This window comes from Monodelphis domestica, chromosome 1 (assembly GCF_027887165.1).
Source record: "Monodelphis domestica isolate mMonDom1 chromosome 1, mMonDom1.pri, whole genome shotgun sequence".
Classification (NCBI taxonomy): domain Eukaryota; kingdom Metazoa; phylum Chordata; class Mammalia; order Didelphimorphia; family Didelphidae; genus Monodelphis; species Monodelphis domestica.
The window spans coordinates 719,323,927-719,335,927 of NC_077227.1; the positions used below are offsets into that span (position 1 = coordinate 719,323,927).

The 12,001-nt window shown below is 49.4% G+C and overlaps 1 protein-coding gene across 1 annotated transcript in view; it reads right to left on the minus strand.

Annotated features, from left to right (window-relative positions):
• Positions 1-3,163: 3,163 nt before the first annotated feature.
• Positions 3,164-12,001, minus strand: part of PAX8 (paired box 8) — a gene marked incomplete at its 5' end in the record, with an annotated part of 35,323 nt that continues 26,485 nt past the window's right edge. The window contains 2 exons of the mRNA XM_056818591.1: positions 3,164-4,508; positions 6,670-6,756. Coding sequence (XP_056674569.1) covers positions 4,432-4,508; positions 6,670-6,756 — 164 coding nt within the window. The remainder of the gene's footprint in view (positions 4,509-6,669; positions 6,757-12,001) is intronic.

Genomic DNA, 12,001 nt, shown 5'->3' on the forward strand with positions numbered 1-12,001 from the left:
GACAGGCCAGGAGAGGAGAGGAGAGGACAGGAGAGGACAGGAGAGGAGAGGACAGGAGAGGAAAGGAGAGGAGAGGACAGGACAGGAGAGGATAGGAGAGGACAGGAGAGGATAGGAGAGGACAGGAGAGGACAGGACAGGAGAGGAGAGGAGAGGAGAGGAGAGGAGAGGAGAGGAGAGGAGAGGAGAGGACAGGAGAGGACAGGAGAGGACAGGAGAGGAGAGGAGAGCTAAGGAGTGGGATGGAAAAGGAACCATAGAGCTCTGCTTTCAATATCAAGGGGGCGACAGGATTTTACTCCTCAGTACCAAAGGCAAAGACTAAGATCATAGCATGTGTGAGCTTCTGAAGACAGTATAGAGATGGAGCTCTACTACTATGGACTGAGCAGGGCTTCAGGCCAGGGTGCTGACATCTGATAGGGAAGAGCCTGCTTCATCTTTGGGATAGCATGACTCTCCTGACCCTTCTCTGTCTACTGTTTTGCCCCTACTACTTCCCAGCACACCCCACCCCACACCATGACCTCTGGAGTGCCATTGAAGAACCCAGCTTTCCCTCCTAACTCCCCAAAAGGCAAAAGCTGGGGGTGCCTGTCTTCCCCATACCACCAAGGTTACATTACCATACAGTAGATTCAAGTGCAGAGCCCAGCTATGTGGCATGGATGAGTCACTTAAATTCCTTAGATCTCAGTTTCCTCATCTGTAAAAGGAGGGAGTTGGACTCTCTGCCCTCCAAAGCCTCTTCCAGCTTTAAATCAGTGATCCTAAAATAGACTGTGCCCTGGGCCACTGCCAGTTCAATGAGTTTGGCCCCAGTGAGAAGAAGCCACGTTATGGCTCAGATACGTGGCCCTCCTACTCCCCCATCCCACCCCTGAACTTGAGAGCTCCTTGCCATGTTGAGAGCCCACCCCACACATTCTTCCTCCCATGCTCCTTTCCCACACCCTCTCCATTCCTTCCTCATACTCCCCTGCCCTCCCACACCTCCTTCCCAAGCACACTCCCCCCTCTCACATTCTTTCCCAAGATCACCTTCCTTCCCATTCACACCTTCCTCCATCCCTCCATCCCAGGCACATTCTTCCCCACAGCTCCTCAGCTCTTGACCCCTTCCTTACCCATGTGTCCCTGTCCATTTCCCACCACCTCGAAGCCCCCTGCTTCCTCTTTCCCTCACCCCCCCATCCAGCCAAGGACCCACATCTCCTTTGATACACTCAACATTGTCGCTTCTCTCCTCCCTTTTAGGAGCCACCTGGGGGAAGTAATCTGAGGACTTTTCACCAGGAGCCCTTGGAGGAAAACTAATGATGCCTCTGTTTAATGGTCAACTTCAAAGATAGTAAAGGCATCCTGGACCCCTCCCCACCATCAACCCTGTGGCAAAGAGAAATTCAGATTCCTCAATGTCAACCCACTCTTGCCTTGTGGAGGCTCTGGACTCCTGGTTACAGGCATAGCATGCCTGCTGGAGCAGGAATAAATTGTGCCTCAAGCTCTCTGGGCACTGACCAAGGATCTCAAAGCCCCCTTGAAGTGGCAGTTATCATTGAACTCAGCCTGTAAAGGCAAAGGGATTCTTCACAGTCCATTGGGAGAAGAGTTGGAGGCCAGAACAGGGACAGAGAGACTCAAAGTCCTCAGGCAATAAATCTAAAGCATAATGGGACCCCAGTGTCCTACCCTTTAGCCCAGAGGGAGGGTACAGTCCTTTCTCTGAAGGGTATCTTTCCTTGGCAGATGCCATTGGGTGCCTGTGCATAAATTTCTCCATACCTCTACCCCCCAAAGGATACAGGGAGACCACAGTGCCAGTCCAGGTTGCCAGCATTTACAGGACGGGGATAAGAGCCCACCTGGGACCTTTCAAAATGTCACACTTGCCTTCTGTGATCATGTTGGCCATTTCCTTTCGGAAAATCCTTTAGTGGGTGGCCCCCTCCCTATTGCTGACTTCCAGGCAGACTGTCTATCAGTGAAGGTGAATGCAGCTCCAATTCTTAGAGCTGACCCCTCTGGGCAGATTTCATATACCCATGCCCTTCCTCCATGAACCTCTCACTGCTGCCAAGAACGACTGACTGGCATTCTCTAATGCCTCTCCCTCCCCAGGTGCAACCCTGGAAGCATGGCCAGAAATCTCTGTTCCTTCATTCTAGCTGAGGCTTGGGGACAAAGAGTATCTTGGGAAATTGCCAGACCAGCTCTTCTCTTTTGCCTTTTTCCTCAATGGCTTCCATTGGGAGTTTTGGGGGCTAAGAAAAGTCCCTTTGCCCCTAAGGTAAAGCCATGGAGGTACAGCGTGAGATCTTTGAGGCTGTCTACACCAACCCCTGCATTTTACAGATGAGAAAGTTGAGAGGTAGAAAAGCTGAATGTCTTCCCTGGAATTATGTAGTTAATGCCCAAAGTGGGATTTGATTCCAGGGCTTCCTCTTACCCCATCTAAATCTAGAACTTTCTACTTCATTGTCCATCATTTCCCTGAATCCATTGCTAATGTGCTAACAAATTAATTCCTGTCTGGTCACCATTTTTTTCTTTGTGGCTCATTTCCTATTCCTTAAAACCAAACCAGTAGGGTCTTCTGAATCATAGACTTAGGCCTGTAAGGTACCTCAGAGATTACCTGGACCAATCCCTTCATTTTGTAAAAAAAAAAAAAAAAAGATGCCAAGGCCCATGACTTGCCCACGATCACTCAGAGTGAGTGCCAGAATCAAGATTCAACCCCAGTTCCTCCAGACTCCCAACCCAGAACACTTTAGACAGCCCTTGAGGACATAAACACTTGTCTGTCACTGAAAATCTCTATGGGGACCTTTGGTCATCGTCCTCTTATAGAGTCAAGACATCTCCCCACCATGTCATTGGTTCTCTTCAAAACGATGGGTAGACAACAATTCCTCTTATATGGTGTGCTAAGGAAAGACCCAGTAAGTGCCCAGAGCCTCTTGTGGGGATCTCAAGGATCGCCCCACTTTGCACTTTATGGTGATTCATTCTCTCTTCACCATCCCTCTCAACTGGCTCTTTGTCTCTCCCATCTTCCCCATCTCCCCAAGGAAAGTAGGAGAAAATTCCCTCAAAGAGCCCTCTTAGAAGGCTGGTCCCAACACCTTCCCCAGCCAATCCAGAAGTCTGAAACAAAGAAGAATGTTTTATTGACTGATGTGGGTGGCAGGGGGTTGTGTGTGTGTGTGTGTGTGTGTGTGTGTGTGTGTGTGTTTACAGAAGCATCAAGGAGGGAGGTCCTGCTGCTGCAGGGAGACAATTCATAAGGAGGTAAAGTCTGGGGATGGAAAGAGGGATCTAACTCAGGCTGAGTTTCATTTACAGTATTTACAGACAGGCCCAATGGGACAGGAGACCCCACCACCACCCACCCACCCCATCTCTTCCCCTAAGGAAGGATCCCAGTCTTCCTGAAGCTGGCCAGACCTCAGAGAGATGTCTCCCACCTGGAAAGCTGGGGTTAAGGAAGGAGCACTTGACCTAGGGATGATCAATCAGTTTAGAGAAATGGATCCCAAATGATTTCTGTCTCCCCAAGGCTGGACCAGAGGAGAACTTGCTTCTCCCATCATCCCCAGAAGGGCTTGGGGACTGCCAGAGGAGCTCCTGGTCCATTCCCTTCTCAGCCCTTATGAGGCTTGTGTCAGACCTGGCTGGTGGCAGCTGTCAAGGGGAGGATCCATTAGAAGAATATCTCATGGAATGCTTTATGCTCTTCCAAGAATTTTCACTTCAGCCAAGGGAATGAAGGTCAAGTGATGAGACCGAGGGACCGATCAAGAGTGCCCCTCGGTCCATGCCTATGAAATCAGGAAAAGGGGAGCCCAACAAGATGAGTTGAATAGCACGTCTCTCCTCCATGGCCCTCTTTTGGGAAAGATGGAGTAGGAGGGAGAGATGGGGAAATCACTGGGAGGGTTCGCATCCGGGAAAGGTGGGGGGCACGTTGGGCGGTATTCCAAGATAGCATCATATTGAGTACCAAGCCAAGGAGAAGTCAAATCCAGACCCCATCAGAACTCAGTTCCCTCCCATCCCACTCCTGCCAAGGACCCATCTTTCCAAAACGTCTCGCCTTCCTTCTCCTTCCCATCGTCTCTCCTTTAACGGGAGAGCACCACAGGTCAATTTCTTCTCCAAATCAGTCTCTTTTTAAAAAAAAAAGTGGGATGGTTCCCCTTCTCCAGGACTCCTGTCTCATGTCCAGGAGCCTTGGAGGACAGTTTGGCCTTCCCCAAGGTCATTGTGTCTTTCACGTTTCATTAAATTAACCACACAGGGAGTTGAAATGTTGGACTTGTGGTTATTTTTCATGTAATAAATAAAGATTCCTTTGTGTGACTTCCTGAGGCCTGTCCCAGCCCGAGTCCTCCTGCTGTACAGTCGCTCCCGCTGTCCCCATGGTAACTACAGGTGGTCAAAGGCCGAAGCAGTGGTGGGAGGTGCGTTCGCCCTTGAGGTGGAACTGTAATAATATGGGGAACCTAGAAGAGTTAAAAGAAATAACAACACTGCCGGTCAGAAGGGAGAGCTGTGCGAAGCCTTCCCCAGCATCTGCTGACCTTTAAGACAGCTGAAGTTAAACATTTACCCCCCTCCTATCTGATCATCAAAGATTAACTCCTCTCTCCTCTCATTCCCTCTTCTTCCCAGGCCTCGCCACCGAGGTTCTGGCAAGGGTGGGAATGTTCCTTTCCTCTTTCCTCCTGTTTTTGTTGGAGGAGATAGCTTCAACTTTCTCTACTCTCCCTTTGGGAAATGACCACATCTGTGACTCTGAAGAGCAATGGTGAAAACACATCTGGATGGCCCTGGTGGCCATCAAGGGCCTGGAGGACAAGGTCCCAACTAGCCAGAAGGGTACAGGCTAGAATCGGGGTTGGGTGTGTAGGTCCTTCCTTCACCATCCCATCAGCTATCCATATAGACAGCCCCGAATATAGTGGGAAATGTTCCCTGATGAGCCATGGAGACTGTCAGAGCTGGGAGAGATCATCAGGGTCAACCCTCTCATTTTGCAGATGAGGAGACTGAGGCCCAGAGCCTTTAGAAGATTTATCCATGGTCACTGAGCAACTTGATGACAAGAATTGGGATCTGAACCCAGTGGGTCTTCTGACTCTCAAGTCCAGTGTTCTTCTCCCCACCTTAGCAGCTTCTCTAGATACCTCCACCCCTCTTTCTTGACTCACTCTTTGTCCCCAAATCTTTGACCTGATGGCTAAAACCAGTAGAAATGATACTAAGAAGCTCATTTTCTCAGTCTCAGCACTTTCTATAATGCCCAGAAGCCTAGCAATAGGTGGGAATGATGGGAAGGGAGGCAAAGAGGAAGAGGAGAGCCACTTCTTCTGCTTGAGATGTCTATCTATCAGATAAAGGACTCTCTCCAGTAGGAAGCCATTGATGAAAGGGCTTCAAGATAAAGTCTGGACAGTGCACCAGTGAGACCCTCTAATCTCTCCACTCCTAAATGACTTCTGCCACGCAGCTGGAAGATCTCAAATGTTCTTCTTCATCTCAACTGCCAATCTTCTCCCGTTGCCCATGAAAGCCCAGGACCACGGGCTAGAACAGGAGGAGTAAGGCTAGAACCCATGTGGGACTTGGCGTACATTGTCCTGGAATGATTCAGGCATACGTTCTCTCTCCCTCTTACTAGACTGACCTTTATTCTCACGGTTATTTTCTACATACTAAGTAAGGCTAGAAATAAAGACTAGACGTGTGATTTTCCTGGTATAGAGAACTCCCAAATGAGGAAATTCCCTCTACCAATACAGGTCACCACCTCTTCTGTTCACAATCTTAGAGAGTAGCCTGGGGCACCAAGGAGTAAACTGGCTTGCCCAGGGCCACACACCCCAGTAAGGTCAGATCCTGGATGGGAAGCCAAGTCTCCCCGACTCTAAATCTAGCTCTCTATCCCCTAAGTGGGGCAATAGATAAAGAGCAGGTACTAGAGTCCAGAAAAAGACGAGTTCAAATCCAGTCTCAGACCCTTCCTCGCTGTGAGATCCTGGGCAAGTCACTTAACCTCTGGTGGCTTCTGTTTCCTCATCTGTAAAATGGGGATGATAATAGCATTTGCGTCCCAGAGTCTTGGTAGGAATCCATGAGATAATAATTGTAAATTGTAAACAATGGCACATGTTGGCTATGATTGTTATTAAACTAGGCTGCCTGTGTGCATCCATGTATTCGCACACATGTACACATATGTAAATATATACATGTAAAAGGTATGTAGGAACACAAATATGTGCATGTGTGGGTCCAAATAGGTGCGCATGGGCTCCTTTGTTTTGTGTCCCCATATTGTGTCCCTCAGTGGAAAGGCAGATGCTTCAGGGCTGACGCCAAGGTCTGGTTCATCTTAGCTCTAGCTCAGTGCCTCCCTAGCAGTGGGAACTCATTGGGCAAAGCTTGCTGGTTGGCCAATGCCTTTGCAGGGGAAGGACTCAGCTCCTTCTCCTCCTCTTCCCATGGGGGCCATGACCCAATGGAGGGAAATCCCAGTGGCAGACAGTCTGCCCCCTTCCCTGACTCCCCTCTCCTTTCACCATCTCAGTCCACTGCCCTCCCTGCCCTAGCACAGGAGCCCCCCCAGGCCATGGTTGACTGGCCCCAGAGAAGGAGACTTACTCAGCAGGCTGGAGTTGGGGAAGCGCCAGGCCTCGCTGTAGGAGGAGTAGGGGGAATGACCATAGGCATTTCCAGAGTAGTCGCTTCCTGCTGGCATAAGACAGAAGGAGAAAGGCCTGTGAGGCATCTAGCTTGGGGGCCAAGGGGAGAAGGTAAGGGCAGCTGAGCCCTTGGGGAGCAGGGCAAGACTAGGAAGCAGACATCCTGTACCTTCTAGCTGCCAAACTAGACCCTTAGGATCTACCATCTCAAAGACCTGGCAGCTATGTGACCTTGGGTAGCTAATGCACAAAGTGCCATGTTTAGAGTCAGGAAGACCTGAGTTCAAATCCAGCCTCAGACACTTACTATCTGGGTGACCCTAGGCAAGTCATTTAACCCTGTTTGCCTCAGTTTCCTCCTCTGTAAAATGAGTTGGAGAAGGAAATGGCAAACCACTCCAGTATCTTTACCAAGAAAACCCCCAAAAGGGGTCACCAAGAGTTAGACATGACTGAAAAATGACTGAAGGCTGTGTGACTTTAGGTAAGTCATTTAGCTTCTTTGTTTCTCATCTGTAAAATGAAGGGACCGGACTCGGTGACCTCTAAAATCCTTTCCAGTTCTAAATCTATGATTCTATGAACCAATGTTCTTCGTTCCAAAGCAAAGGAAGCAGAGATATCTGGAAGTTCATTCTGGGAAGCTCAAGGGGCAGGAAGGGAAGGGAGGAATTCATCCCTTAAGTGGAGCCTCTGTTTCTCCGACTGTAAGAAAGAGTCATGCCTATGACCACTCCAATGGAACTCTCTTGGAGGAGCTCCATCGTCCTTCCAAATTTAGTTTTCTACTTGAACCCTAGTTCAGCCCTGGTTTCCCCTGAGAGAAATGCAGACTAGAGCTGAGATGAAATAAGAAAGGCTGAGGCTCAATCATGGATGAAGAGAATGGGAGACGTCAAAGAATTCTGAAGCTGGGAGAGTTAGACAATAAATAACCGAGTCCAATCCATTCAACCACCGTGCCCATTTTAGAAATGAGAGAACTGGGCTCAGAAGAAGCACAGCCAAGACTAGAATCCAAATCTCTGGAGCCTCAGCACTATAGGAGCACACATTTAAAGCTGGAAAGAATCATGAAGGCCATATGGCCCAACCCTTGCATTTTACAAATGAGGAAACTGAGTCACCAATGTAGTCAATGACTCACCCAGGGCCACAGAGCTAGTAAGTGTATCTGTGGTGGGATCTGAAACCAAGGCTTCTAGATTCCAAGTTCATCACTCTCTCCACCATACCTTGCCCCCACGTAGGAATAGCAACTCTTTGACTGAATTCTGGAATGCTCTGGCATTCTGGAGATTTGCCTGGTGTGTCTTGGGGGGGTTGTCCCAGAGTCCATCAGGGCAGGTATACTTCAATGTAAACTGACTGACTCTAGGAGAATCTAGATCCCAGATCTGGAATCGACCTCTGAGGTCATCCCATCCAACATTCTCAATTAACCAGTGAGGAAGCTGAGACCGAGAGGGTTCCCAGAGGCCATCTAGTCCAACTGCTTCATTTTACAGATGAGGAAACTGAGGCCCAGGTAAGTAGTGGGACTGGAACCCAAGCCAGCGTCTTTTGGCTCTGCTCCAGCTGCTGGCTTCATTCCCATGGTAGCCAAGGGAAATAATGGTACAAAGGCATGCATTGTAGGTCCTGGGAAGGGTCTGCATGCTATGTAAACACTCTTCACCAAATGCTCTGAAGGCAAAGGAAGGGGATGGAGATTTCCTTGACTTGGGGAACTTCCAATGTGTGTGATCCCTCCATCAAAGAGCTCATTTGCAATTTATAAGCTTAGAAAGTTGTCCAAGGACATTAAAGTAGCACCAGAGAAAGAATACTACTTTTTCTGGAATCTGACACCTGAGTTCAAAGCCTGAATCCAATGGATGTTCTGTGTGTCCTTGGGTAAACCACTTAACTTCTGGACCTCAATTTCCTCATCTGTAAAATGGGGCAGAACCCCATTTGCTGGTCTCTGAGATCCCCTCCGGTCCTAATTCTACGGAGTCAAGTGACTTAAACAAGGTCATATACAATATGTGTCAGAAGAAGGACCCAAATCTGGGACCAGCCCTTCCACTACCTACTCCATGTTCATCCTCAAGCAATCAGAGTTACCTGGATTTTATAAATTTGTAAATTTATGAATTTTATAAATAAATAAAAATATAAATTATGCATTTGAGGCAACTAGATGGTACAGTGAATATTACCTATCCCTTGGACTTCCCAATCAGAAAGACCTGAGATCAACTCCAGTCTCAGATGTTCCCTAGCTATGTGATCCTGGGCAAGTCCCTTAACCACTCCCTGCCTCAGTTTCCATATCTGTAAAATGGGGCTAATAATAGCACCTACCTCACAGGGTTATTGTGAGGCTCAAAGGAGATAATCCAGGTAACTTGTTTAATGCAGTACCTGGCACATAGTAGGTGCTTAATAAATGCCTGTCCCTCTCCCTGTCTCCGGGGATGCCTTTTTGTGAAAAATCTTAACGCTGAACTCAATTGAATTAGTTGGAGGGGAGATGGGCTTCATTACATCACAGCCCATAGCTTGATTGTGTAGAAGGACCCCTTAAATAGCTGCCACTGGAGAGAGGGCTGAACCCGAGTCAGAGGACCTGAGATCAAATCTTGATTTTGACCCTTGCTGCCTAGGTGATCTCGAGCAGTTCCCTTACGTCCTCTAGGCACAGACTTCCTTGAGGGGCTTGTCCTAGATGGCTTCTGAGGTCCCTCCTTAGCTCTGGGTCTTTGAAACACTGGGCTGGTCAGGAACCCATCCATCTGCTCACTCGAGTTTCTATAGATGAGACAAGCCTGCGCCCAGGAAGAAGCCTCTTGAGTTTAAGGTGATTGTTTCTCGGCACACAGTAGGCGCTTCAGCAATGTGTGGCTGTGTTTGGCCCTTCATTCATTTTTTAAAGACCTGCACCCATAGTCAAGGGCTCCCAGTATGGGAAAGGGTCTTCCCTTAAGAGCTCGGCCACCTGGTTCAAGGTCCGAGCCTTCAGCGGGTCCAGGCACCTGGCGCAACGATAACTCCCCCACTTAGCCCCAGGTGCCCCCCACCTTTCCCCTTGGCCAGGCCTGAGGAGTGAGTCATAATTAAGAGGCAAACCCTAGACTTCATCCTTCCTTCCTCCTCTTCCTCCTCCTCTTTGACTCCTCCAAGCAAGCGGCAGGGGAGTGGGGGAGTGGGAAGCAGGGAGAGCCGACTGGAGCCCTGGATTGTGATTGAGAGGCCCCATTATCCACACTCTTAAAAAAAATAACCGAATCTTTTCCTTTTTTATCTTGACCAATCTCATTTCACGCTCCAGGAGAGGGAGGGAGGGAGGGAGGGAGGGAGGCCTGGGCCAGGAGGGAGAGAGGAGTCAGTATTCTGTATTTTCAACGGTGCATTAACCACATCGCCACGGTAACCAAGCAGCAACAAGTGCCAGCTCAGCAGGTTCCCAGGGAGAGCACAACCTCCTTCCCTCCTTTCTACTCCCTCCTCCCTCCCTGACTCTCGCTCTCTCCCTCCCCCCCCATCTTTCTGTCTCTCTCCTTTCCTCTCTCTCTCTCTCCCCTCTTTCTCCCTCTCCCCCTCTTTTTCTCTGTCTCTCTCTCCTTTACCCCCTCTCTCTCCCCCTCTTTCTCCCTCTCCCCCTCTCTCTCATTCTCCCTCCTTTCTCCCTCTCTCTCCTCTCTATTTCTTTCCCTTTCTCTCTCATTCTCTCTCTTCCTCTTTCTCTCCCTTCTTCCTTCCCTCCCTACCCCACCTCTGCCTCTTTCTGTCTCTCTTCTCTGCTTCTCTCGCTGTCTCTTTCTTTTCCTGGCTCTGTCTCTCCCTTCCTCCTTCCCTCCCTCACTCCTTCTGTCTCTATCTCTCTGTGTCTGTCTCTGTCTCCGTGTGTGTCTGCCTCTTTCTTTCCTCTCCCTCGTCCCTCTCTGCCTCTAGTTTCCGTGTCTCTAACATTCTAGATCTCTCCATGTTTCTGTCTCTCGGTCTCTCTCTGACTCTGGCTTTTTTTCTCATTGTCTGTCTGTCTCTCCTGGGAGCAGTGCACCTGCCTCAGCCCAGGGCACCTAGGGGCGGGCAGCTGGCAAAAATTAACTTCTGTCTGGAGAGGGAGGGAGAGAGAGAGGGAGGAGCAGGTTAATGTGCTATGCTTTGGGAGGTGAGAGCCAGGGGAACTGACACTGTGCTGGGAGCCGATGTAGCCTCAGGAGGCCTGCTTCTCCCTCTCTCCTTCTCTCCCTCTCTCCCTCCCTTCCCCCATCTCCCCTTCTGTTCTTTCTCTCCTTTCTCTTTCTCTCTCCCTCTCCTCTCTCACTTCCTTTTCTTCTCTCTCTTCCTCTTCCTCTCTCTCTTCCTCTCCCTCTCTTTCTCTCTTCTTCTCCCTTTCTCCCTTCCTCTTCCTCTCCCTCTCTCTTCCTCTCCCTCTTTTTCTCTCTTCCTCTCCCTCTCTCCCTTCCTCTTCCTCTCCCTCTCTCTTCCTTTCCCTCTTCCTCTCCCTCTCTCTTCCTCTTCTCTCTTCCTCTCCCTCTCTCCCTTCCTCTTCCTCTCCTTCTCTTTCCCTCTCCCCCCCTTTCTCCCCATCTCCCCTTCTCCCTTCTCCCTCTTCTTCCCTCTTCACATAAAGCAGCTCAATCTCCCACCCCAATGCCCAGAGGCAGGGGAACACTTTTCAGCCTGGCAGATGCCCATCTATTTCTAAAAAGGGTTTGGAGTAGAGGCCAGAGAACTTTCTCCAGCCCTTATCTCTGACAGAAAGCCCTGGGGAGACAGAGGGCAGTCAGGCATCCCCTTCCAGGCTATGTTTCCTATCTGAGGACCAGATCCCAGAAGAGGAAGGAAGGAGTCAACCTGGGAAATCCTCCCATCACCCTCCTCATACCTCCATGCTCCAAAAACAGCTGCTGATCACCCCTGGCCTTAAGGATCATCCAACATCCCAGGAGACAGGATGAAGAGACTTTTTAAAGGTCAAATATTAAAATCTCTAAGGAACCTTAGAGGTCATCTAGGTACAGGACCATAGGACTCAACCCAGAGGGACTCTGGAGGAAACCTGATCTTACCTGAACCAACCCTAATTCTACAGATAAGTAAACTGAGGCCCTCTCCTCAGGGAGAGGAAGTTAGGTGAGTCATCAGGCTAGCACATAGGAGATTCCTGTAATGACCAGTTTAGAGCTAGAAGGCACCTCGAAGGACCTAGGATCATCATAAGATCATTGATTTCAGGCTAAAAGGGGTCTTACAGGTCACTTTCATAGGATCCTAGATTTTCAGCTGGAAGGAACCTC